At 44.1% G+C, this 25,020-nt stretch overlaps 2 protein-coding genes, 1 long non-coding RNA gene and 13 other non-coding genes across 17 annotated transcripts in view; 14 read left to right on the forward strand and 2 right to left on the reverse strand.

The window, feature by feature from the left end:
- Positions 1 to 723: 723 nt before the first annotated feature.
- Positions 724 to 788, forward strand: LOC146176459 (small nucleolar RNA U54). Its single transcript, XR_014701635.1, has one exon. It is a non-coding gene; the product is annotated as a small nucleolar RNA U54 (small nucleolar RNA).
- An 810-nt stretch (positions 789 to 1,598) lies between these two features.
- On the forward strand, positions 1,599 to 1,661 carry LOC146176460 (small nucleolar RNA U54). Its single transcript, XR_014701630.1, has one exon. It is a non-coding gene; the product is annotated as a small nucleolar RNA U54 (small nucleolar RNA).
- Positions 1,662 to 1,817: 156 nt separating this feature from the next.
- Positions 1,818 to 1,880, forward strand: LOC146176461 (small nucleolar RNA U54). The gene has a single exon (XR_014701629.1). It is a non-coding gene; the product is annotated as a small nucleolar RNA U54 (small nucleolar RNA).
- Positions 1,881 to 2,032: 152 nt separating this feature from the next.
- On the forward strand, positions 2,033 to 2,097 carry LOC146176462 (small nucleolar RNA U54). Its single transcript, XR_014701631.1, has one exon. It is a non-coding gene; the product is annotated as a small nucleolar RNA U54 (small nucleolar RNA).
- A 150-nt stretch (positions 2,098 to 2,247) lies between these two features.
- LOC146176463 (small nucleolar RNA U54) lies at positions 2,248 to 2,312 on the forward strand. Its single transcript, XR_014701624.1, has one exon. It is a non-coding gene; the product is annotated as a small nucleolar RNA U54 (small nucleolar RNA).
- Positions 2,313 to 2,466: 154 nt separating this feature from the next.
- On the forward strand, positions 2,467 to 2,531 carry LOC146176464 (small nucleolar RNA U54). Its single transcript, XR_014701623.1, has one exon. It is a non-coding gene; the product is annotated as a small nucleolar RNA U54 (small nucleolar RNA).
- A 350-nt stretch (positions 2,532 to 2,881) lies between these two features.
- On the forward strand, positions 2,882 to 2,946 carry LOC146176465 (small nucleolar RNA U54). Its single transcript, XR_014701632.1, has one exon. It is a non-coding gene; the product is annotated as a small nucleolar RNA U54 (small nucleolar RNA).
- A 151-nt stretch (positions 2,947 to 3,097) lies between these two features.
- Positions 3,098 to 3,162, forward strand: LOC146176466 (small nucleolar RNA U54). Its single transcript, XR_014701626.1, has one exon. It is a non-coding gene; the product is annotated as a small nucleolar RNA U54 (small nucleolar RNA).
- A 370-nt stretch (positions 3,163 to 3,532) lies between these two features.
- LOC146176467 (small nucleolar RNA U54) lies at positions 3,533 to 3,597 on the forward strand. Its single transcript, XR_014701636.1, has one exon. It is a non-coding gene; the product is annotated as a small nucleolar RNA U54 (small nucleolar RNA).
- Positions 3,598 to 3,967: 370 nt separating this feature from the next.
- On the forward strand, positions 3,968 to 4,032 carry LOC146176468 (small nucleolar RNA U54). The gene has a single exon (XR_014701633.1). It is a non-coding gene; the product is annotated as a small nucleolar RNA U54 (small nucleolar RNA).
- A 151-nt stretch (positions 4,033 to 4,183) lies between these two features.
- LOC146176469 (small nucleolar RNA U54) lies at positions 4,184 to 4,248 on the forward strand. The gene has a single exon (XR_014701627.1). It is a non-coding gene; the product is annotated as a small nucleolar RNA U54 (small nucleolar RNA).
- Positions 4,249 to 4,401: 153 nt separating this feature from the next.
- LOC146176470 (small nucleolar RNA U54) lies at positions 4,402 to 4,466 on the forward strand. Its single transcript, XR_014701634.1, has one exon. It is a non-coding gene; the product is annotated as a small nucleolar RNA U54 (small nucleolar RNA).
- A 1,001-nt stretch (positions 4,467 to 5,467) lies between these two features.
- LOC146176471 (small nucleolar RNA U54) lies at positions 5,468 to 5,532 on the forward strand. The gene has a single exon (XR_014701628.1). It is a non-coding gene; the product is annotated as a small nucleolar RNA U54 (small nucleolar RNA).
- A 3,750-nt stretch (positions 5,533 to 9,282) lies between these two features.
- Positions 9,283 to 25,020, reverse strand: part of LOC146176472 (uncharacterized) — an 82,881-nt gene continuing 67,143 nt past the window's right edge. Inside the window, exon 7 of the mRNA XM_084582802.1 lies at positions 9,283 to 9,514. Coding sequence (XP_084438928.1) covers positions 9,300 to 9,514 — 215 coding nt within the window. The 3' untranslated portion in view covers positions 9,283 to 9,299. The remainder of the gene's footprint in view (positions 9,515 to 25,020) is intronic.
- On the forward strand, positions 12,160 to 16,540 carry LOC146176473 (uncharacterized). The gene is made up of 3 exons (XM_084582801.1): positions 12,160 to 12,635; positions 15,147 to 15,348; positions 15,723 to 16,540. Exons 1-3 carry the CDS (start codon positions 12,592 to 12,594, stop codon positions 15,786 to 15,788), a joined length of 312 nt encoding a protein of 103 aa, XP_084438927.1. The 5' UTR covers positions 12,160 to 12,591; the 3' UTR covers positions 15,789 to 16,540.
- On the reverse strand, positions 17,963 to 23,751 carry LOC146176474 (uncharacterized). Of its 2 annotated transcripts, XR_014701531.1 has the most exons (4): positions 23,226 to 23,751; positions 22,289 to 22,374; positions 21,990 to 22,055; positions 17,963 to 18,292 (listed from the first exon to the last, which is right to left on the reverse strand). It is a non-coding gene; the product is annotated as an uncharacterized LOC146176474 (long non-coding RNA). The 2 variants fall into 2 exon arrangements; XR_014701530.1 differs by lacking the exon at positions 23,226 to 23,751 and having other exon boundaries at positions 22,289 to 22,632.

Consider the following 25,020-nt stretch of genomic DNA (forward strand, 5'->3'; position numbering starts at 1 on the left):
TTACCTTTGCATTTTGTGCTACGTTAGTCATAATAATTAATATTTGTGAGAAGGGCAGACTGGCCACCACCAGACCGACTAGCAGAATCCTACAAATTGGGAACAGTCTGCTGTCCACTTTTGTGTACGTGATAACCATAGGGTGGTTTATTTCCATTGTGTTATTGCTTCAAACACGTGCTTAAGTTTAATCTGTGAACTGCTTATGTCAAGCACTCAACATTTAGCTGCTTCCCACAGTGCAAAGTGAAATTCCAAATCAGCATACTGGGAACTCTCATTTTCATAAGAAAAACCCTACTTTTACAGCAAGAACTGGTGGTTTTAGTGGCATTCAGCTGTAAATGTTTTGTTGATTGGATTTGTTTGGAAACAAGAAGTTGGAAGTCATTTCTTTTATAGCAGTGAAAAGAATGGAGAGCTTTGCAACACTGGTGCCTGGGGAGAAATTTGGACCTTACTGCACTAGGAACAATTGAGCAGTTTTCTTTCTGCAATATGTCCTTGTAATTTTGCCTTCATTTATTTCTTCATTGCAGAGCAGTTTGCACGACTGCAGTGTAACTATATATGAAGACTGCAGGCTTTCTTCATGCTGCGTTGGTCTATCAATGCTTTGGCAGAATTTGTTTTTTTTTTTTTGTGCAGGAAATGGAAGTTCATGTGGCTGTTGTAGCAACTGGTGTTTCGGGTAACCACATATTCTATATTGCTGCAACATCTCTCCTATGAGGAGACATTTGGACTTGACTGCTGTGTGATAAATTATACGCTATTCTGAGGGCTCTATGGGCTTTCTTCGTGCAATGTTCAAGTGAATGGGCACTGACTGAATTTGTTTTTTCTTGTGCAGGAAGCTGACGTCCCTGTGGCAAATGTCTTTTTTTGTTACGAAAGCAACACAATGACAGCCAAAGTAAGACCTTGGGTTGCACAGCTATGCTGTGAAGAGGCGTAGCTACGGTCTCATAAAAAGAATCAGCTTGCCATTACACTTGAATTCATGTTACCCTATGCCACGGGCAGGAGCTGCCAACTCTGGTTGATCCTTTCATATGGGAGGGTGATATCAGAATCAGCCTGGCAGAACCGTATGCATTCTCGTTATCCCTACGACACACAAGCACGTCCATAAAGCTCGATTGAAGCGTGACTTTATATACGGGCTGGTAGCTTGCGCTCTCGCGTCATACCCAGGATGAGCTAAAGTATCCCCTATAATGTAGCACCTTACGCTGATAGAGAGTGATAGGGGAATAATGTAGCAGGCAAAGAAACCTTCCGTCGTTTCTTTCGCAATTCAACTAGGGCTCGCCAGAGCTAAACCACAATGTTTTTGGTATGCAAACATTTTATATTGGTGAAAAACCATCTCCCTTTACTATGAGGAGACATTTGGACTTGGCTGCTGTGTGATAAATTATGCACTATTCTGAGGACTCTATAGGCTTTCTTTGTGCAATGTTGGCAGGTGAATGGGCACTGACTGAATTCCTTTTTTCTTGTGCAGGAAGCTGATGTCCATGTGGCCCCTGTGACAAATGTATTTCTTTTTTTTGGTAAGCACACATTTTATATTGGTGAAACACCATCTCGCTTTCCTATGAGGAGACATTTGGACTTGACTACTGTGTGATAAATTATACGCTATTCTGAGGGCTATATAGGCTTTCTTTGTGCAATGTTGGCATGTGAAGGGGCACTGACTGAATTTCTTTTTTCTTGTGCAGGAAGCTGATGTCCATGTGGCCCCTGTGACAAATGTATTTTTTTTTTTGGTAAGCACACATTTTATATTGGTGAAACATCATCTCACTTTCCTATGAGGAGACATTTGGACTTGACTACCGTGTGATAAATTATACGCTATTCTGAGGGCTATATAGGCTTCCTTTGTTCAATGTTGGCATGTGAATGGGCACTGACTGAATTTTTTTCTTCTGCAGGAAGCTGATGTCCATGTGGCCCCTGTGACAAATGTTTCTTTTTTTTGGTAAGCACACATTTTATATTGGTGAAACGCCATCTCGCTTTCCTGTGAGGAAACATTTGGACTTGACTACTGTGTGATATATTATACGCTATTCTGAGGGCTCTATAGGCTTTCTTTGTGCAATGTTGGCATGTGAATGGGCACTGACTGAATTTCTTTTTTCTTGTGCAGGAAGCTGTTGTCCATGTGGCCCCTGTGACAAATGTCTTTTTTTTGTAAGCACACATTTTATATTGGTGAAACACCATCTCGCTTTCCTATGAGGAGACATTTGGACTTGACTACTGTGTGATAAATTATACGCTATTCTGAGGGCTCTATAGGCTTTCTTTGTGCAATGTTGGCATGTGAATGGGCACTGACTGAATTTCTTTTTTCTTGTGCAGGAAGCTGATGTCCGTGTGGCCCCTGTGACAAATGTCTTTTTTTTTTTGGTAAGCACACATTTTATATTGGTGAAACACCATCTCGCTTTCCTATGAGGAGACATTTGGACTTGACTACTGTGTGATAAATTATACGCTATTCTGAGGGCTCTATAGGCCAATGTTGGCATGTGAATGGGCACTGACTGAATTTTTTTCTTGTGCAGGAAGCTGATGTCCATGTGTCCCCTGTGACAAATGTCTTTTTTTATTGGTAAGCACACATTTTATATTGGTAAAACACCATCTCGCTTTCCTATGAGGAGACATTTGGACTTGACTATAAATTATACGCTATTCTGAGGGCTACATAGGCTTTCTTTGTGCAATGTTGGCATGTGAATGGGCACTGACTTAATTTCTTTTTTCTTGTGCAGGAAGCTGATGTCCATGTGGCCCCTGTGACAAATGCCTTTTTTTTTTGGTAAGCACACATTTTATATTGGTGAAACACCATCTCGCTATCCTATGAGGAGACATTTGGACTTGACTACTGTGTGATAAATTATACGCTATTCTGAGGGCTCTATAGGCTTTCTTTGTGCAATGTTGGCATGTGAATGGGCACTGACTGAATTTCTTTTTTCTTGTGCAGGAAGCTGATGTCCATGTGGCACCTGAGACAAATGTCATTTTTTTGGTAAGCACACATTTCATATTGGTGAAACACCATCTCACTTTCCTATGAGGAGACATTTGGACTTGACTACTGTGTGATAAATTATACGCTATTCTGAGGGCTCTATAGGCTTTCTTTGTGCAATGCTGGCATGTGAATGGGCACTGACTGAATTTCTTTTTTCTTGTGCAGGAAGCTGATGTCCATGTGGCCCCTGTGACAAATGTCTTTTTTTTTTGGTAAGCACACATTTTATATTGGTGAAACACCATCTCGCTATCCTATGAGGATACATTTGGACTTAACTACTGTGTGATAAATTATACGCTATTCTGAGGGCTCTATAGGCTTTCTTTGTGCAATGTTGGCATGTGAGTGGGCACTGACTGAATTTCTTTTTTCTTGTGCAGGAAGCTGATGTCCATGTGGCCCCTGTGACAAATGCCTTTTTTTTTGGTAAGCACACATTTTATATTGGTGAAACACCATCTTGCTTTCCTATGAGGAGAAATTTGGACTTGACTACTGTGTGATAAATTATACACTATTCTGAGGGCTCTATAGGCTTTCTTTGTGCAATGTTGGCATGTGAATGGGCACTGACTGAATTTCTTTTTTCTTGTGCAGGAAGCTGATGTCCATGTGGCACCTGAGACAAATGTCATTTTTTTGGTAAGCACACATTTCATATTGGTGAAACACCATCTCACTTTCCTATGAGGAGACATTTGGACTTGACTACTGTGTGATAAATTATATGCTATTCTGAGGGCTCTATAGGTTTTCTTTGTGCAATGTTGGCATGTGAATGGGCACTGACTGAATTTCTTTTTTCTTGTGCAGGAAGCTGATGTCCATGTGGCACCTGTGACAAATGTCTTTTTTTTTTTGGTAGGCACACATTTTATATTAGTGAAACACCATCTCGCTATCCTATGAGGAGACATTTGGACTTGACTACTGTGTGATAAATTATACGCTATTCTGAGGGCTCTATAGGCTTTCTTTGTGCAATGTTGGCATGTGAATGGGCACTGACTGAATTTCTTTTTTCTTGTGCAGGAAGCTGATGTCCATGTGGCACCTGAGACAAATGTCATTTTTTTGGTAAGCACACATTTCATATTGGTGAAACACGATCTCACTTTCCTATGAGGAGACATTTGGACTTGACTACTGTGTGATAAATTATACGCTATTCTGAGGGCTCTATAGGTTTTTTTTGTGCAATGTTGGCATGTGAATGGGCACTGACTGAATTTCTTTTTTCTTGTGCAGGAAGCTGATGTCCATGTGGCACCTGTGACAAATGTCTTTTTTTTTTGGTAGGCACACATTTTGTATTGGTGAAACACCATCTCGCTATCCTATGAGGAGACATTTGGACTTGACTACTGTGTGATAAATTATACGCTATTCTGAGGGCTCTATAGGCTTTCTTTGTGCAATGTTGGCATGTGAATGGGCACTGACTGAATTTCTTTTTTCTTGTGCAGGAAGCTGATGTCCATGTGGCACCTGAGACAAATGTCATTTTTTTGGTAAGCACACATTTCATATTGGTGAAACACCATCTCACTTTCCTATGAGGAGACATTTGGACTTGACTACTGTGTGATAAATTATGCGCTATTCTGAGGGCTACATAGGCTTTCTTTGTGCAATGTTGGCATGTGAATGGGCACTGACTGAATTTCTTTTTTCTTGTGCAGGAAGCTGATGTCCATGTGGCCCCTGTGACAAATGGCTTTTTTTTTTGGTAAGCACACATTGCATATTGGTGAAACACCATCTCGCTATCCTATGAGGAGACATTTGGACTTGACTACTGTGTGATAAATTACAGGCTATTCTGAGGGTTTTATAGGCTTCCTTTGTTCAATGTTGGTATGTGAATGGGCACTGACTGAATTTTTTTTTCTTGTGCAGGAAGCTGATGTCCATGTGGCCCCTGTGACAAACGTCTTTTTTTTGGTAAACACACACTTTATATTGGTGAAACACCATCTCGCTTTCCTATGAGGAGACATTTGGACTTGACTACTGTGTGATAAATTATACATTATTCTGAGGGCTCTATAGGCCTTCTTTGTGCAATGTTGGCATGTGAATGGGCACTGACTGAATTTCTTTTTTCTTGTGCAGGAAGCTGATGTCCATGTGGCCACTGTGACAAATGTCTTTTGTTTTTTTGGTAAGCACACATTTTATATTGGTGAAACACCATCTCGCTTTCCTATGAGGAGACATTTGGATTTGACTACTGTGTGATAAATTATATGCTATTCTGAGGGCTATATAGGCTTCCTTTGTTCAATGTTGGCATGTGAATGGGCACTTCAGGAAGCTGATGTCCATGTGGCCTCTGTGACAAACGTCTTTTTTTTTTTGGTAGGCACACATTTTATATTGGTGAAACACCATCTCGCTTTCCTATGAGGAGACATTTGGACTTGACTACTGTGTGATAAATTATACGCTATTCTGAGGGCTCTATAGGCTTTCTTTGTGCAATTTTGGCATGTGAATGGGCACTGACTGAATTTTTTCTTGTACAGGAAGCTGATGTCCATGTGGCCCCTGTGGAAAATGTTTTTTTTTTGGTAAGCACACATTTTATATTGGTGAAACACCATCTCGCTTTCCTATGAGGAGACATTTGGACTTTTATGCTGTGTGATAAATTATGCGCTATTCTGAGGGCTCTATAGTATTTTGGTGAAACACCATCTCACTTTCCTATGAGGAGACATTTGAACTTGACTGCTGTGTGATAAATTATACATTATTCTGAGGGCTCTATAAGCCTTCTTTGTGCAATGTTGGCGTGTGAATGGATACTGACTATAGAGTGTGCACAGGTCCTTGAAACCGTTGAATTTGGGAATCAGATTTTTAAGGCCCTTAAAGGTAATGATTTGTTTCATACCTTGAAAATTCTTGAAAAATCATGTTCTAAAGATGGGAATTGGGATTTATGCTATAAGAAGCTCTCAAATCTCGTGCAAAATAAAATTGTTTATTTTCCCAGCGCATAAATTTACACTAAACGTATAAAAAGAGATACTTGGAATTTTCACAAGTTTGGCTGATGTGCATTATTGGTTGACCACATTGAGGTGATGCAATTGCTGGCTCCAGAGGGTACAGGCATCACTGGCCGCTCGGCATGTTGCTGTTTTGCGTTTCACGTGGGTTGAGGTTTGACTAAACGCGACAATTTTGCATAAATGAGCTTTCAGATAGTTCTCTACGTGTGAATGCAGCAGTTCCTCATTGCAAAACAAGAATGCCTGGAAAGTAAAATTCAAAATGCGTGGTTGAGCCACATCAACTACAAGTACTGGGTGGCTCCGGATGCAACGAAACCACACAGAGCGGAATGCAAGCCATGCGGGAAATCCTTTTTGACCTGGTTTCCATGGGAGAGAGTGCATGGAAAAATCATGTGAAGTGTGGGAAGTACAGCGCAAGTACGAAAAGAGCAGCTGCAGGTTTGGTGCGCAAATATCTAGCACGAACGTGCACCCCCGTCGATACTCCATCGCAGTCATTTGACATTGACAGCAGTGCAAGGCCAACGAACCGGTGACACGGTAATTTTGTGGGCGCTAAAGTTAGTCTCATCCCACTGCTCCTACAGATCATCGTCCCCAAAAAATGAAAACCTGTTCAAGCACATGTTTCCTGATAGATCGCTAAAGACTTTTCATGCAGTGCTTATGTGACTTGTGACAGCCTGCAACCCTTTTTCACAATGCCTACAAAGCAGTCATCGCAACGAGTAATCGTGGACATGACACCTTTTTGTCTAGTCTGTGTACACTGTTTGAGGATGCCCCACCTAACTAGAAGACGGGATTTTTCAACAGTCACTGGTCAGGCAAATTTCCCCTAAGATAATGTCACGGCATTGGTGACTGGGCTAGATTAAGAGAGACTGTCCACGGTTACATTTTTAGATAGGCAAAGCCAATTCACTTCGTTTTTCTCTCCGAGCACCCACTGGCATTCCTCCCTCCTTAAGCGTGACGCACACAGGCACACAAGAGCTAACAAAAAAAAAGTTAGCATATGTCGTTTTTCAGTTACTGCGCAAAATACGGCTTCATTCGCAAGACATTAACTGTCTCTGGACGAGGCAGCCGGAGGCCTCTCTGCTCTGGGCTATTGAGGATGGGGAAGGTGCAGTTATGGAACTTTTACAGGACTTCACTTCAGCAAGGGAAATGCACAAATAAATACACGGATGGGCACATTCCTTGCACTCTTCAAACTAATAAAAAGGAAGAAAAAGGTTGCTGGGATGTGCGATGTGCTGGGATGTGCCGCAAGATTTTATATGGTCCGAAGTAGCAACAAATTAGCTTTTCTGGCGTCGAACAGGAGTCCAACGTCTTTTGCTCCAAGTGCCACTTCAACGTCTTTTGCTCCGAGCGCCCCTGGCAATATGTTGTGCATTGCTGGGGTTACTGGCTTGCTGCAAATTGATGTACAAGACCCGAAAAACCATGCGCCACTCAAAAACGTGGCACATAGGGGGGCATTTCGTGCCTTTCTCATTGCTTGTTGGACATTGCAAGGCTATTTATTGCAGAGTTAATTTGGTTTGACTTTTCCTGCTGCTCTGGTTCAAACTGTTTTCGCCTGTGACGCCACCTTGGTGCAAATGCAGACTCGGTGATTGCTGGTGGGTGATAAGCGGTGCAGTCGAGCATTAGCAAGAACTATATCTAGCACTGGCCTTAGCCGTCTTTGCGCTGCAGCAGGAAAAGAAAACATAGCCCCTGTTTTGCACAATTTTTTCTGTTTAGTATTTCACAGTTGTAGCTCGCAACCAAGCGGTCTCTTCATTGTTATCTTGGACGTCCACACTTGTGAAAAGTGTACTCTATAGTGAAGTCTTTGCAAAATCTTACACCTATTAAAGATGAGGGTCATCAGAAGCACTGGTTAATAGCCAGCAAGGAGATCTGCACAGTTATAGGGAAGGTGCAGTTATGGAACTTTTACAGGACTTCAGCAAGGAAAATGCACAAATAAATACACGGATGGGCACATTCCTTGCACTCTTCAAACTAATAAAAAGAAAGAGAAAGGTTGCTGGGATGTGCGATGTGCTGGGATGTACCACTCGCCCCATCTTGAAGCAGCTTGTGCTTGCCTTCAAGCGCACTTCCTTGGTAACCTGATTTCCTTTCTTCACCATGGGAATGTTTCTAAAACAAGGAATAATGACCCATGTACAGAAAGTCTAATCGTATGCGTGAGACCCTTTAATACTGAAGCATGCCAAACTAAAATGTGTAGAAATGCATACCAGGAATAAGCAGTAGTGGAGCACCTCACATTTTACGAACTTGCAAACCGGCTGTTTGTTTTCGGCTGCTGCTCCCCCACCATTGCTTGACAACAGAGGAGTAAGGGAAGCCAGACGTGCCACCAAGTGCACCCCGCCTTCGCCCCAGTCTGGCGAACCAGTGACACAACCCCTTCCCAGTGATGTCACATGTACCTTGAAAGATCGACAAGCGCAGAATTGGCTCGAAAGACTCACGCCGGTGGTCGCCGCGGGGCGCGGAAAGGCAGTTTTAAAAGGCTTACTTTTGAAGGTTCTTGCTTGGCATACACGCTGCCATTAAATAGGCACTTTCTAATGCCCTTTCTTTGCCATAAATAGGCAATAGTGAGGTACTCTAAACGCGAATTACCAACATTGTTAAAAGAGGGTAATTTACATGTCCTATAATTCACTCTGTTTATGGCCACAGTGTGCTGCTCAAGCCACAGGGTAGGTTTCCATCACAAAATATTTGTGCGAAATATTATATCCTATTGATCAGAGGCAGGAATATATGCCCGTCACCAAGAGAAATGCCTTACTCTTGGTGACGGGCATATATTCCTGCCTCTGATCAATAGGATATAAATTGGCAATTGAAGGAGACATTTAACCGCTGCACCAGATCTTGTATTTGGCATGCTTTGAAAAAAGTATTGCTATTGTAGTGATTGAATGAGGTTGCTCTTTTCACTCCACCTAAGGGTGAGAGGCACTTTTTTGCTTCATGTGTTCCACGTACATCAACAATAAACTTTGCCCCATGTGATTTGCATAGCGTTTATATCCAGTCGTGTGGTGCATATCATGGGTCATCTTTGCTGTGGGTAAACCTCTAATTAGTCTGCTCGCTAAGCGCCGCTGCAGTCGTCCTGTTCGGAGCACTGGCGACGAAAGGCTTGCCGGTCGCGGCGTGGTCCTCTACAGGGCGTTGATGGTGACCGCAGCAGCGCTGTTGTCGGCGTGCTCGACGCACTGACTGTAGCAGGTTTGCCGGCCCTGATGCGCATCGTACGGGCACACCGAGGCGTCCCAGTGCCTGCACGCCTGGCCGTCCCAAAAGACTCGGTGCTGTCGGTCCTCCCAACTGCATGGTCGTGTGGACGCCGTCGAGTCGCACCGGGTGGCGGTGTGGCCTGCAAATCCAAGCGCCATGCGGCTGCTGTGCGATAGTTTCGCACATTCGTAATTGTTTAGCCTTCCCTGAAGTCCGTGAAAGGGACGGTGGCGTTAGGATTAAAATATGCGTTAGTGGAAGTGGGGTCAATAAGAGACGAGTGGCTTTTATTCTGCACAGTTCATTTACTAGACCGATGATGGGATGGTAACCGAATACACTCAATTCTACTTTTTTGTCGTGCTTCCACGCGTTTCCTACGGGACAAAGAGCTGTGGACGATCTCCAAGGTAATATAGAGAGCTTGCATGAAGCGATGCATGCTAGGTAATCCGCCATGATGATGTCGCTGGCAGCAAATGGCGGGAAGCTCAGCAAGGTGGAATTACAGTGGCTAGAATTGAGCGAGTGCCTTGTTTCCGACGGTCCACCGAGCAAACACGCGGCTTTTCGTGCGCTGCCCTTACATGTGTGCAATTGTCGGCAGATTCCTGAACAACATACTCGTCGACGCTGTGCCCGAAAAAAACGGGCGCGCTCTATAAAAAAAATGCAAAGCAGCGCGACGCGAACCCAAGCTACGCGCGAATGACTGACCGCACTATGCGCCTGGACCTGGCCGCCCGTCTGCATTGCAGACATGATTTCCAGCTCTGGCGAGTACTTTTTGATACTTTCCCGGATTGGCGTCGATCTCGCGTGTGTTGGCCCATGCGAGTCATTCGCGTCGGCGTCGCTAGAGGGATTCTTTGCCTTCTCGCATTCGTGCAGACTAATAATTGGTTCACAGGAAGGGAAAGGCGCAGTATCTGTCACACTTGTGTCTGTGGACACCTGAACCGCGCCGTAAGGGAAGAGGAAGGAGGGAGTTAAAGTGGAAAGGGAGAAAGAGGAGCCGTAACGGAGAGCTGCGGAGTAATTTCGACCACCTGGGGATCTTTAGCGTGCGCTGACATCGCACAACACACGGACGCCTCTTCGTTTCGCCTCCATCGAAACGCAGCCGCCGAGGTCTCGTTCGAACCCGGGTACTCCGGCACAGTAGTCGGGCGTCTTAGCACTGCACCACCCCGGTGTATTTTTGGAATCGTGAAGAACCCGCAGTCGGCCTGTCCGATCGCGCCAGCATCGTCTACGCGACCACGTAGACGAGGCTATAATGTGGCAGTGCCGTGCCCCGCCGGGGTGGTGCAGTGGTGAGACGCCAGACTACTGTGCCGGAGTTCCCGGGTTCGAACCCGACCACGGCGGCTGCGTTTCGATGGAGGCGAAACGAAGTGGCGTCCGTGTGCTGTGCGATGTCAGCGCACTTAAAGATCCCCAGGTGGTCGAAATTACTCCTTAGCGCTCCACTACGGCTCCCCTTCCTCTCTTTCCACTTTCACTCCCACCTTCCTCCCTTCCCTTACGGCGCGGTTCAGGTGTCCACAGAGCAAGCATGACAGATACTGCGCCTTTCCCTTCCTATGAACCAACCAACCGTGCTGTGTCGTCTGCTGTCAATGGCATCATCATGACGGATTACCCAGCATGCATCGCTTCAAGCCGGCTTCCCCGCGGTTCCTCGTAGAAAATCTTGATTTTTATAGCGCTGAAGAAACCACAGGAAGAAAGACAAAAGGACGGAAGTGTTTCTTCCTGTGGTGTTTCTTCAGCGCTATCAAAATCAAGATCATGTACCAACTTACCCGTCAAAAAGTCCTGCTCGTAGAAAAGTACCCCTTGTCTACTCTGCCCACGCGGTACGCGGTGGCCGTCTTGACTGGGACAAAAAGCAAGAGGCTCTTTGCGATGCCAGTGCACAATGCGAGTCATTCGCGTCGGCGTCGCTAGAGGGATCCTTTGCCTTCTCGCATTCGTGCAGACTAATAATAATTGGTTCACAGGAAGGGAAAGGCGCAGTATCTGTCACACTTGTGTCTGTGGACACCTGAACCGCGCCGTAAGGGAAGAGAGGAAGGAGGGAGTTAAAGTGGAAAGGGAGAAAGAGGAGCCGTAACGGAGAGCTGCGGAGTAATTTCGACCACCTGGGGATCTTTAGCGTGCGCTGACATCGCACAACACACGGACGCCTCTTCGTTTCGCCTCCATCGAAACGCAGCCGCCGAGGTCTGGTTGACCTCGGCGAGACGACGAGACCTCCTTTACGACGTCCTTCATAACCCGAGTCGCTTTGGGACGGTAAATTCCGAAACTTAAACCTCACCGACTCGATGATCACGTATGTGACAAATACCGTACGGGATAATAGAGAGATTTAGCTTACCGGAGACGTATTACGTCTCCCGGAGACGTACAGACGTAGACGTATCGGACGCCTACTGCGCATGCGTGAAAATTGATGTAGACGTATTCGGCTGACACCGGGCAAAACACGTTTTAGCTGTACGTATCGCCCATACGTAAGACGTATCGCTAGACGTACATGCAGATGATGATGATGGCTATCCAATAAAAAAAGATAGAAGCTATTTGTAATAAATGCTCCAAATAATGTCACAAAAATGTCACATGCAGATCCCCCGAAGTCATCATGTTGACGTGTTAGCTGTGTTTCGAATAATTATTAATTTGAGCTCACTTTTAACCACTTTGCTACCTGCAGCAAGCCTGAACAATCCAAGCCTAGTTGCATGAAATCCGTTTGTTTTGGTGCTCGTAGTGCTCGCATGGAGGAAGGAAACAACTGCTCGTGTTTGCTGGTGTTCGGTCGTGTGCTAGAATTTGCTCGTGCTATCGGTGCAACCTGCCCACGTTACGTTACATCATGCCGACAGCATCCTTCACCCTTCACGACAGGCAGCTTTTTTGAGCACCCTATCATGGGATGAATTTGAAGACATGCATTGATTTCAACGGGAGCGCGATATTCCAAAGCCTCGAAGGAACTTACGTGAGCGTGGTACCCTTCAACATCGGCGCCAACAACAACATAGTGTTCAACAGGATTTTTAGATTCTAGAAAGAGGATTTCGGAGAGCTGCAGTTAGCCCTCCTAATTCCAAATGAGGTCATCAGTGCGCAGCGTGTCAGGGTCTCCGGCTCCGAGGCACCTTGGCGCAGCTCGATTTTTACTTCGGTCATCTACTCTACGATATGACAAGTGGCTTGATCTGCAAGCTCTTCAGCGATTCTCCGAGGTAAGTAGCGCATGGTGTGGTGGCTGTGGTGGCTTGACGGTTACAAGCCAAATTATTGATAGCAGTGCTTTCTGTGTCAAATAAATATGCCCGCCGAAACATGTAAAGCAAAGCTGACTGGCTGTGGCGTTTCAGTAGTCATCTTTGAATGCGAATTAGCGCTAATCCTGAGGTTCAGAGCTTATCAAAACAGTCTAACACTTGTGCGACCGCTTATAGCGCTTTCAAATTTGAAAAAAAAAAAAAAAAAAAGGCCGGAGCGGATTTCAAGCGATAAATTCCTTGTGAGAAGCGGGGCGGGATGTCGTATCATCCCGCGTTCACACTGCTACGCACTCTCGCGCTACTCATTGCACATCATCCCCATCAGCTTCCATGTGTGCATAAACGCTACCGAGCCTTCTACTCGATATAACTACGTCAAAACCCTACCATTTTGTAGTCGAAAGGCGCCAGCGCTCATGCTCCTAGGGATGATGGCATGGGACCAATGCTCTCTGGCGCGTAACGACGTTGTGTCGTTTCTAGCAGGCGAGCAGTTTTGGCTACTGTAAAACATAATATACATTAACGATTGCAGTTGACTCGTGCCCAGTCACCGAACGTCTGCTGTAATCATTGATCTTTTTTTTTTTTTTTTTTTTTAACGTCAATTAACTTAGGCACACTTGTGCAAAGGCATATATATATACCCCTGCTCTCCAACTCGGTTGTAGAGCTTTGGGAAGGTGCTCTCTTGTCGACATCGAATTTAGTGAAACTGTTTAACGTCCCGAATGCAACCAGTGCTATGCTGCTTTTCGATCTTGCCTACTAGCACAGCATAAGGTCATCAACATAAACACTAGCACACTTACAAGTCAATATTTTTTTTTATTAAATTAGGGAAGTCCACGGAAACACAAACTGAGAAATACGCAAAAGGTTGTTATCAGCACAAGTTATTTTTTAATTTGCTTCATGTATTAGAAATACTCAACACAGAAATTTCATAAGATTTTATGCAATAATTTAAACAATGTAAGCAATTTTGGATTTGGCCCTTATCGATATGAAAATCTATATTTGACCCTACTTTGACTGAAGGAAATATTTTTCAGAGTCGTTTCTAGTCTCTTTGTGAAAATAATACCTGTAAACGATCATACTGTGAATACAGCTGATGAAGAGTTGTAATATTCATTGTCACACAATCAGCAGCACTGATTTGCTCTAAAGTGAGCAAATAAATGCTTAGTGGGCTTCTGCTTCAAGCAAAGATGTGAGGCTATTTTCTGTTGGTAGAAATTAGTTGGAATGTGTTTAATGAAGAGCTATTTTAATTCAGTGCACCATTGTATTGCCGGGGAATGGTAGATGCACATAGGATGCAAAGCGACAAGACAGCGGCAAATATTGTCGTTTCTTGCCAGTTTCGGCTATTTGCTTATGTTGCTAAATGCAGAAAGCCGCTGCCAACAGGCTAAACTGAATGTAGTCTTTTATAAGTTATTTTGCTAGCTTTATGCACAAACTGCTTCGTCTGCTGCAGGCCTATGTTCCCAGTGTTTTTATCTTCTGGCTTCAGATTTTCCTGTGATCTCTTCGTATCCTAGACAGTGATAAGGAAGTAGTTATGGAGAAGCCATAATTGAATTTACACTCGCAGTAGTCCACCCTATCATGCTAAAGCTGAGAAAGAAAGCTGTCAAGAATAAAATAGATTTGGCTCATTTCCATCTGCACATCAGCAGAATCTGGCTCATTTTTGATTTGGCACATGATTTCTGTGAAATTCCTGGTCTTTATTTACATCCTTATTGTCTCAAACCGTTTGCAAAAGTGAGATGTATATATGATCTTTCAAAAAAAAAAAAAAGAAAATAACATAGTGTAGGTTTCTGAATTTCGCTTGCTTTGAAAAAAAAAAAAAATCAAGTGTCGATGATAGTGTTGAAAAAATCCGGGAGCACTGCGGAATCTACACTGCAGAAATGTGAAAATCTAAGCGTTGCTGGTGCACACGGTGCATCACGTTTGCTCTCATCATTATGAATTAAATGCACCGTCATTATCATTGCTAATGTCATCACTGCTAATTCCAACTTCATTGTCATCGCTACTATCATCCTTACAGTAAACAAGGAGAATTTTGATGTGTATTTCAAGATCCCGAACGTTGCACAGTTGGCTAAAGCACTCGGATGGGGATGCGAGGGATAGAGGTTCGGCTCCCAGAGAAAACAGGATTTTAATTTTTTCTGATGGCATCATCATGACGTCATTTGATTGACAGCTATAGTGTGACCAAACAAACAAATGCCGACAGTATGAGCCATTAAAGATTTTCACCTTAAAATTGATGGGCCTGTACGAGGTAACGCTAGTGAACTCTTCCAAAAGCAATGCAATAAGTATTATGCTACGGCACAGTAAAGAAGGTGCACACTGAAAGATTATTTTCTCATGACCACTTTATAGGGACTTTATAAGCGATCGTTGCTTGCAGCCGCTCCAATTTTTCCTCCTCAGGCGGTGCATGCAAAGGAAGGCCCTTGTGCTCAACTGCTGGGGTTTCATCATGGCACAGCAAGGCAAATTTGCCGACCGTCTGTGGCTCAGAAGGAGGACTTCTCTGGGCACAAGTGGAGCCTGTGCCGAAATATCAGGCACTAATGTGTACCAATGCCATAGTCTGCCAGTGGGCCATTTAAAGGCAGACGTCACGATGCAGGTAAGCCTGTTCAGTCATGTCTTCATTGCAGTAACTAGCTGTAATATGTTTTTCATATTCAGGGGAGTGCATTTCCAATTTAAAGCCTAACATCTCTGCTGCGAAAATTCCACAAGTACTTTTATATTTTTTGAGTTGGTTTTTGGGAAAGGGTACTCAATGACCCACCTCATGAAAAACAGCATTTCATCTGTAAAGAAACGTGGCACTTAAGTATGTGATGCAAGATTGTGTTAGCATGTGGCATTTTATAAATTTGTAGGAAAAAATTGTATCTAAAAACTTGCAACTGTAATTACATCTCATTATACAAAAAGAAGAGGCACCTGTGTAGACCCGCATTGGTTATATTTTTAATTCTTGCTATCTTTTAGGGATCCTCAAGGAGACGGTGCACTTTGAGAACCTGCAGAAGATCACTATGGGTCATAAATATGTGATCTATATTGATGCAGCCTACCCCCGATGGCCTCTACTCTACAAGCTGTTTGGAGGTGCCGTACTGCAACCTCATCATGTTGCCTTCAACAAGGCAATTAGCAGTGTTAGGAAAGCTGTAGAGGGGGGTTTGGCAGCGTAGCATGGGATTTTGCTTTTATTGACTATTTCAAGAACCAAACTTTGAGATGGTAACAGGTAGGGCGCATGTATAAAGTTGCGCAATGAACTGCCGAACATCTTTGTACAGCTGTCATGTGTCTATCTACTTTGTCTTGTGTCTGCCTCAGTTGGTCAATACCTTGTGCCTTTTCAGACATAAGTGTCGGCCTACGTCCTGCGGTCAAAAAATTTGGAACATCTTTTTTTTTTTTTTTTTTAGGCTGCCTTTCTCAGTAAAATATGGACAAGCATGGCAAGCAGTGACCTTCATAGTTGAGGCATTTGTCAACAGTCGCAGAATTCATCTCTGTATTCCTTACAGCAATAATTGCAGCATGCAGTGGTGCATATCTTGTAAATAGGGTAAGTGCTCTAGGAAACTTGGACATCAGAAACAAGTGGACAGGAGGCTTGCAGACTCACAACTGGATTTTACTAAGTAACGATGACATATATAAAGTGCACAAAACCACATGCTCAACGCTATACTTTCGCTTGCTCTATATATGTCCTCTTTCGGTTAGTAAAATACAGTTGTGAGCCTGTGTACGTCCATGTCCACTTCTGTTTCTGTTGTCCGCGTTTTCTAGAACAGTTATTCCATTTCCAAGATGAGCATCACTGCATGCAGCAATGCTACCCAAAGATTTATGCTGTTCATTTGTTGACGCTGTTATGCCGAGATGCAGCTTTATGAATTTTTTTTTTATGCGAGATGCAGCAATATTTATCTCGATTGATTGCAGCAGTGCATGACTACTTTCTCGTTCTCGTTTCACAGTGTTCAACATGACATGGTGTGTGCGTGGTGGCATTTAGGGTGGCGTGTGATAGTGTTCGTGTTCAAATGCAGGGGTTTTTGCCCGAGTGTTGTGTGCAGCGATATGACAGCTTCAGTTTGCCATCTCGCTACTTGGCGAATTGAAAGGACGCGATGACTTTGGTTCGGCATTGTCTCCCATGCTCCTTTGACTGCGTGACCGTCTACCGGTGGACACCTGACAGCTGTGCTCCGGACCAACGGCTTCACTTGTTCCCAACGCTGACTTCGAACTGTTAGTGGCACGAGATGCTTGTGACCGCAAATATGCACTAGACCACCAGTCTGAACGCTGTACATGAGTTGTGCCACGTGGGCCGTCTCTAGTGTTTCACCCGAACGGTTGTGTATGCATTTGTGTATTGTCTAGATTAAGGAAAGGTGGCATCTGAGTTATAAAAGTGTCTGTATGTGTGAAGTGCCATCTGCTTTGGCGAACGAGGTGGCGAACCACCACAGCTTGTCTTCGTCAGGCCGTCTGACGGCTTCAGTGAGAACCTGTGCTACCAGATGCAAAAAGTGATGATGCCATTTTATGGTTTTTCACTTCATGCCGCTAATTCACAGCTCATATAATTATTGATCGCATGTACTGCTAGAGTCATTATTCAGAGTTTTCTGTACACTACTGAATTAATTGTACTCTCATTGAGCTGTCATGTTGTCATCATGCCCGAGACGCTTTGCATTGTAGCCCCATCCAGTAGTGCAGCCAGAGCTCGAGTTTTACCAACGTTGGCATCAATGAATGCCGCAGATGCCCTCTCCCTCTGTTTCCGCACTCTTCTTTTTTTTTTTTTTTTTCATAAACTAAAGTCTCCTTTGAATCTTCTAGATTTTAACCCTGCAAAACTGTGTGTAGTCAGGCCAAAGCTATCACGCATATCTTTCTTTTTTTTTGCAGCTGTGGGTTTCGTGGACCCTGAAAATCACTTCGTGAGCCCTTATTTGAGAAACACTGACCTATGATATGTTTTTAGCAATTACCACTATGTGACGGGACATTTTGAATTTCTTTTGGTGAAGTGGTGACCACAGGCCACTAACAGTGTTTTCAACGTTGTAGCTGAGGCTCACTTGAGAGAGGTTGCGCACATATCTTTTTTTTCGAGTCATTGCATATGTTTACAATTCTCACAATGCAAATATTTCTTAAAATATGCAATTTAAAATTTGCAGATAATTTTGGACCTGTATTTGCAAAACTGTAGCCTTAGCTACTTATGCACCATAAAATGCAAGAACAGAAACACACCGACAGCATTTGTGTTGCAAAAATGTATTTGGGATTTATTTGACAAAGTGAACATGGTCGAGAGAGTTTTGGAGAAAATAAACTGGTGCTATCTGCAATGTGATATAGTGCCAACATAAATAACTTTCATTCTTTCATCAGCGCAATCAGCATCTTGTCAACTGATTGCTAAGATTTCACCAGCTGATCTCCACATGTCCATCTTCACACGGGGCAGTGTTCGTCACCATGTGCTGCATAAAACATCCGTGTTGTATTCTTCTACCTTCCTGGAATGAAAAGGTGCAGTGTTCACAGAAATTACTGTAAAATTAAAGCTGTTATGAGAAAGCTGGAGGTTGTTTAATATTGCTCTCCAGCTTGTATTGCAGTGAATAACTACGCACATGATTATTCGTGAAATGTCTGGGCATATGGCATACCCCTATATCATGGCACAGAAGTGCAGCAGTCTCCTCTTGTGAATGCACCTATCGGGGGTGGAATTGCCACTCAATTTGCTCCATTCTGCTCCCAAACTGCTTTTCCTGCTCTATCCTGCTCCAAAATGCAGTATTGCTCCAAAACTGCTCCAAATTGGCTGTTTTAATGTTCTACCATCAAATTTAGTGCAACACGCAAACAATGTCTTTGCACCAGTGGCAAAGATATAACGCATCTAGCACTGGGCTTAATACAAACGAAACTTTTGTAAGGGAAGGAAGCATGTGGCATAATAAATATTTGTTTGCAAGTAAATTTAATATGAGTCACTGGCGATTGGAGATAATTGCAAAAAAAATGCACTGTGCATGTGACGTAGCACCTCCTCTCAGCCTTTTGAATCGCCGGTGGAGGGAGAAGCAAGAGCAGCAAGCGAAGCAGATAGGCGCAAACTACCGTGAGTCGTTCGGAAGGAAACTTGTCCGACTGGAAAAACCACATGAGTTATTCTAATGGTTGTGGTCTAAGAACAAGCAGGCACCTATCGAGCCTCTTTTTCAGTAACAAGCTTGTTGGGCCTACGGCAGACAAAATCATACTTGAATCGTTACGGGTTGGTACTCCAAAGATGTCACTCACTAGGAAGCGTCTCAAGAGTGTTGGAAAGCCATACACGGCCTATTGCCAAGATTTAAAAAATGAGCCCCAGCATTGCTCAAGCAAGGAATGATAAAACTATTGGAAGGAGGTAGTGAAGTAAAAATGCTGAAGGATGAAAAGGCTACCCTTCAGTGCCATCTACATTTCCTGAAGGCACTACTGACCACTGCTCAGGAATTTATCAGCACAGGCATAGGATCAAAAAGGGATATGCACAAGATAGAGAGCAGAAATGTCATGTCCATTAATCTGAGTTCCAAATTAGTGGCATTGCTTGAGTGCATTGAAGTGGTAAACTAGCAAATGTGTTAGGTCACAAGGTCACACTAGGTGTTCAGTTATAAAGTACACCAGCAAGCATTTTGTTTGCTGCTAGTCTGTTTCAAGTTGTTGGCCGTTGTCTTGTCAGAAATGAGTGCGAAGTTGGAGAGGCATTGAACTTGCATAAAAAGGAAGAGCTCATCTTTTTCTGTCAGAAAGAGAAAAACAATTACTACAATTATCAGAGGCATTTGACCTTAGGAACCTGCTCCAAAACTCTTGTCTCATTGCTCCAAAACTCTTGTCTCGCTGCTCCCAAAGCTGCTCCAAAATGCTTGAGCCTGCTTCCACCCCTGACCTATGTATCAGACCCATTGATGACTGTCTTTAGTGGTAATGGCACATACCCACGGCGGGGAATAGGCCATGGTATATAGCAAGTACAAAAGGTTCATGGACAAGCAATTGGGTATTTTGATAATTACGAATCTTAAACTAGAATTTCATGAAAAAAAAGAAAGGAAAAGAAAAGGCAGTGAATTCTCATTGTAGCAATCTACCTGGTGTGATTATATAGTTGTGAACAGAATTGCACACAGGTTGTAGGGTATATCCTTTGGCACTTGCCCCCGAAGGAGAGGAGAATAAACACAAATAGCATGCCTGAGTAATCACCATTTGAACGATCTAACAGTCACTAACAGTGTTTCACAAGGAAGCCTGCTTTGGCCACTGTTGTTGAAAGTGTTCATCAAAGACATTGCCCACATTGACATATCCATTAAATTTGTCGTACATATATAGGGTGGATCTGGTACATAGGATATGGGCATGTCCAGAAATCTAAAATATAAATCGAGAGACAAAACATAATTTTGGGAAACTACTGTCGAGCTCACGCCCTGAAACTCTGCTAGGTCTAATCCGACTAGCTGACGTCACCCATGTCCAAGGACTCCAGGCCGTCATCTTAGCGGATAAGTTGACACCTATCTTGCACCTGTTGGATATTTACTAGTTTTGCCACCACCACATGCAGATGACTGTTCTATTATGACGGGCACTGATGCAGACACGTTGACAAAGCAAAGCAAAGCCTTCCTGTTAACATTATTGTTGTGGTTTCAATCAAACAAACTTAATATAAATTGTTCAAAGACAACGCTGATTATTTTTCCAGAAAAAAAATTTTTTTTTAATCGTGCTGTCAGCAATGAGAGCCGGAACATTACAATTGTAGGCTCGCAGAGAATACTAAGTGTCACGTTCAACAGCAATCTATACTGGGACTTGCCTGTTGCTGGCATATGCAAAAGATTTTCCATGGTATTTGATGTTATTCTATGTCAGTGAACGCTGCTTCTGATGCACATTGAAAACAAATTGAATCATTTTTTCACATCAACCAATGCATTAAGACCACAGTGGAGGGTGGAGTAAACAATAATAGAATTTTGCCATCCTTTTCTTGAGGATAAATAAAATTCACCAAATGGGTAATTGCGGTAGAAATGTTTCTATAAAATATTACTTCTGAGCTTTTGCGTTGATTATGCACATGCACAGCAGCATGCTGCAATGACCTAAGAGCTGGAAATGCATCACACGTCCAGGCAAACATCACACAAAAGTGTGAAGCCGCAAAAAGAAAAAGCATGTGGGAACTTCCCACGCTTTGCCCGATGATGAATACATTCTGGAGAGGGGTGCCTGAGGCCACACCGCACAGGAAGATACGGTGGCTGTTTGGGAGAAGGGACATGGCCATAAAACCATTACACTGATCCATTAGGAGTTGAGTTCTACAGATGCTGTTTTGATCCGCTGTATGTGACATCAGACATGCCCTGTGTTTTTCTGGCAGACAGACTCCTTGTTTGACTATTGCAACGCTATCGAAGTGAAAAAGGAAGTTTCTATGTCTCCTCGCCTGTTCCCAAGGTATGACTGCAGGAACATTGCTTACCAATACTGTTTGATTGACTGGCTGACTGACCCGAAGAGATGTGCCGTGCTTTTTTGGCCAAAGTTCTGTGAGAGGGCTGGATTGATTGTTTAAAGGTTTCTTGTCGAGTAAAAAAAAAAACAATACTGGCCCTGGGCAAGAGGCTCAATAGTCTATCATTGCTATGAACTTGCTTTTGACCTTTTGCTGTTAAGACCTTTGAAGTATGTACATAAGTCTGCAGAAGTGCAATCAAATTTCATTGTTTTTGTTCTCTCATCTTCGAAATGTCATTCTTCTCTCAAACCGAAGACTCAGTCATGCCACCAAATGGAGTGTAGGTTCAAAACAGTGAGACAAGCATAACAATACACGAAGCATTGCGATGGTCTCGTGAGTGTGCACCATGAACATGAAAACTTGTGAATAATTTGTTTTCCTACTCATTTATTTCATTTATCGCTGCTTTCATAGGCCATTGCATTTTGTATAATGCACTGTTGCTGCTGCTGGTCCATGCATAGTTTTGGCATGAATGCAAAAGCTAACAACTAGGTTCTAGTGCAGTTGTACTAAGCAGTCTTGACTTTTAAACTATAGTAAGTTGTTAAGGCATTGAGATAAATAAAACTTTTTACAAATTGGTGCTGCTCAAAATAACGTAAATATGTCCTCACCCCTCAAGGGCACTGACTGCAGGCTTGGTGTTGACGGCAGCGGCTCCACACTGTGCAGACTTGTGGCTATGCCATGGAAGCAAGCAAACAAATGAAAGAAATAATTATTTCTGCAGCCATGAGATCTTGGGCTGTTTTCCGGTGCATAACAACATGCACGAGCTTACTTTAGCACTCTGGCTACACTTTGTACACTGCAGTAAGAGAATCAAGACTGAACATTGCAGTGCTTTGTAAATAGCTGTAACATGTTCAACAAGAACATTGAAGAAAGTAATATAAGAAGTGTTGTCGCTTACTATTCCGGGAGTTGTCATGATTGCTTTCATCATCATGAGTCTCTCTGGGCACCATGTCATTCAGGCACTTGCAGGCTCATTTTCATCTGAAAGGGAATAACCATATGAGACACAGATGATTGGTAATTAACTTGCCAACATAATACAGGATCTAATTGTGCAGCTGAAAGTTGCGCCAGGACACTAGAAAAGTGCCACGACGCAGACACTGTTGCCTTCATTCAATGCAATGGTCCTTAACAAGGATCCTTTTTTAATTTTCAGGTGTTTTTATAACACAATGAGCAAACCAGTTCAGCCTCTGCGACTTGTAAATGCTAATAAGACTTCCAGTGCCTGAATGTTTTGTCCAACAGCATAAAATACTTCATTTCGCGTGCTGACACAGGGACACAAGTTCATAAGCTTGGAGCAAAAAAAAAAAATTAAATGACCTCTTGCAATATTTGGCTTTGGCACTGCATTCAGCATGTGCTGTTAGCTAATGGTGCCAGACAATTGTCTGAGAAGATAAAGTAAATAATCTTGCAAACGATTTTTATTTATTGTGGCTCCTGGTGGCTGTGCACATTTACATGCACAGGTAAACAAAAGCAGCTACACGACGTGTATTAATTATGCAACTCGAGCCATGCTTAGCAAAAATGCTGAAATATCATGTATCTAATTCGCACAACGTAAGTGGCTTTTTACTTTGCGCTGCTATTCCCCAGCAATCGACTAGGCGGTGTACAGACGGGCGGGTCGTATGTATCGTGGGAAAGCATCATCCACCACCACTCCTACTCGGAGCGCACGCGATCGGCAGGCGCCGAGTCACTGCCATTCCGAGCTACTCGAAAGTGCCGTTTTCGTCACATATGATAATTGTTCCGCTCGGACAGTCCGCTGTCCAGTCAGATCGTCTGAACAGAGAAGGTAGTGGGTAGTGACTTACCAGAATCATTTTTTTTTTTTTTTTCTGACGCTGGCTGGCTTGCAAAGGCCTTTGCGAACGCCTTCATTGCGCAGCGGAGCGAGCGCTCGTTCGCCGTCGGCAGATCCCTAGAAATCGTTGCAACTTCTTTCGACGGCGCCTTCTCCCTGCGCTGTACAGTGTATGTACAGGATGGTGGCGATCTCGAGCTACTTGCTGGTCGTCCCCCGCACTGAAACGCTTGCGCATGATGTTTTTTTGGCACGGCCGGGGCAAGGGTATTACAGCATTTGATGACGCCAATGTGAAAACGGGAAAACTATGTGGCCCGTTGCGCACAGCAGCACTCTACAAGCACTCGTAGCACCATCCCATCGGCGCTTGGCTTAGCTTGGCGGCTTGGCTCCATGGCTGCTGAAATCTCGTGAGATCTCGAGAGATTACGGCAAGCTGGACGTCACGCGGCATACGTCTCCGGAGTACGTCTCCAGCGCCTGTACGTATCGGCAGTTTTCACGCATGCGCAGTAGGCGTCCGATACGTCTACGTCTGTACGTCTCCGGGAGACGTAATACGTCTCCGGTAAGCTAAATCTCTCTAATAGCAAGTCACTAGTGTGTATCTGCAGTCATCCGCGTTTTTTACCAACAAATGTTTAGCTGGTGCTCATATGTGCAGGGTCGCCAAACTTGCATAATAAAGCTTCAAAATTCCATCGATGTCTGTTGGTGTTGCCAGCACAATCGTGAAGAGTTTAAAATAAAGCAAACGCACAGTAGACTGTACATCTGGACCGAGCCGTTAAAGAGTTTGTGCGGTGAATCTAGGGTACATATAGAAGCAAGGAGGTAGGTATAGGGGGAATAATATAGATTACGCAAGGAGTGTGCTGTCTTGGAAGACCGAATGAGGGCGAAGAAATGGAAGCTTGTTCGCGCGCACTGACCGCTGGTAGTCCCCTGGGCGTCGGTAGCACCGCACTCGAGTCGGCAGTGGGTGAGCGTGGCGAATCCCTGAGCCGGCTGCACCAGGCAGAGATGGTCAGCGAGGCGACGACACCCGCCTTCGGCGCGGTGCACGTAGTTGGCGGTGCGATAGTTGCCCCGGCACGGACAGGCCTCGGCCATGGCGCAAGGGGACCCTGGCATCGTGATATCGGATATGTTGCAGTAACGTTTGCAATGTGAAATGTACATACTACACGGAACACTGCGCGAGGATATGTCGTTGAAGAATGATGATGTCGCGCTCAGGTCAAGAATTTAGTGCCATTCACTACATGCATGTAAGCTAATATTGTAGCGAAGTCGTAACGATGTATGACTTATCGTAACAAAGTGTGTAATCCACGCTGCGGCGTTGCAGCTCCGTTGCATAGAAGGAGACCAGCAGGCTCGAAGGGTAACATTAATTTAACTTGGTTTATTTGCGATGGGTCGAAAGGTGGGGGGGATTCCGCAGGCGAGAACCCTTTGCTGCCGGTTTTGTTTTTCACTATTTTGGCACCCATGGGCACCCACATATCAAAAGTGTAATGAGTGTCTTAGGATTTCCTTGCACGTCTAATGAAAGACATTGTCAGTCCACTGCGTCAGGGTGCGAGACGGCGCACAAGCAACTGTAGGGGGGGGGGGGGGGGGTGGCAACATAAGGGAGCGCGCGGACACCAAATCTGCGATTGGAAAAGTTCTCGTGCGCGAAGGCTGCAAGGCTTGCTACATGACTGATGAAATGCCATAGCATTGCTCGGGAAAATTCGCGCTGAAGTAACGCAGCGCAACATGACAGAGCGACATGTTGCCCTTTATGTTGCACC

This window comes from Amblyomma maculatum, chromosome 10 (assembly GCF_055883805.1).
Source record: "Amblyomma maculatum isolate TAMU_Amacu chromosome 10, ASM5588380v1, whole genome shotgun sequence".
Taxonomy (NCBI): domain Eukaryota; kingdom Metazoa; phylum Arthropoda; class Arachnida; order Ixodida; family Ixodidae; genus Amblyomma; species Amblyomma maculatum.

Excerpts from the sequence above, each read along its gene's own strand:
- LOC146176473 (XM_084582801.1), top strand. The coding sequence starts at position 12,592 with ATGACAAGTGGCTTGATCTGCAAGCTCTTCAGCGATTCTCCGAG. Across the intron at positions 12,636-15,146 it reads CTCTTCAGCGATTCTCCGAG|GCGGTGCATGCAAAGGAAGG; the intron begins GTAAGTAGCGCA and ends TTTCCTCCTCAG. Across the intron at positions 15,349-15,722 it reads AGGCAGACGTCACGATGCAG|GGATCCTCAAGGAGACGGTG; the intron begins GTAAGCCTGTTC and ends GCTATCTTTTAG.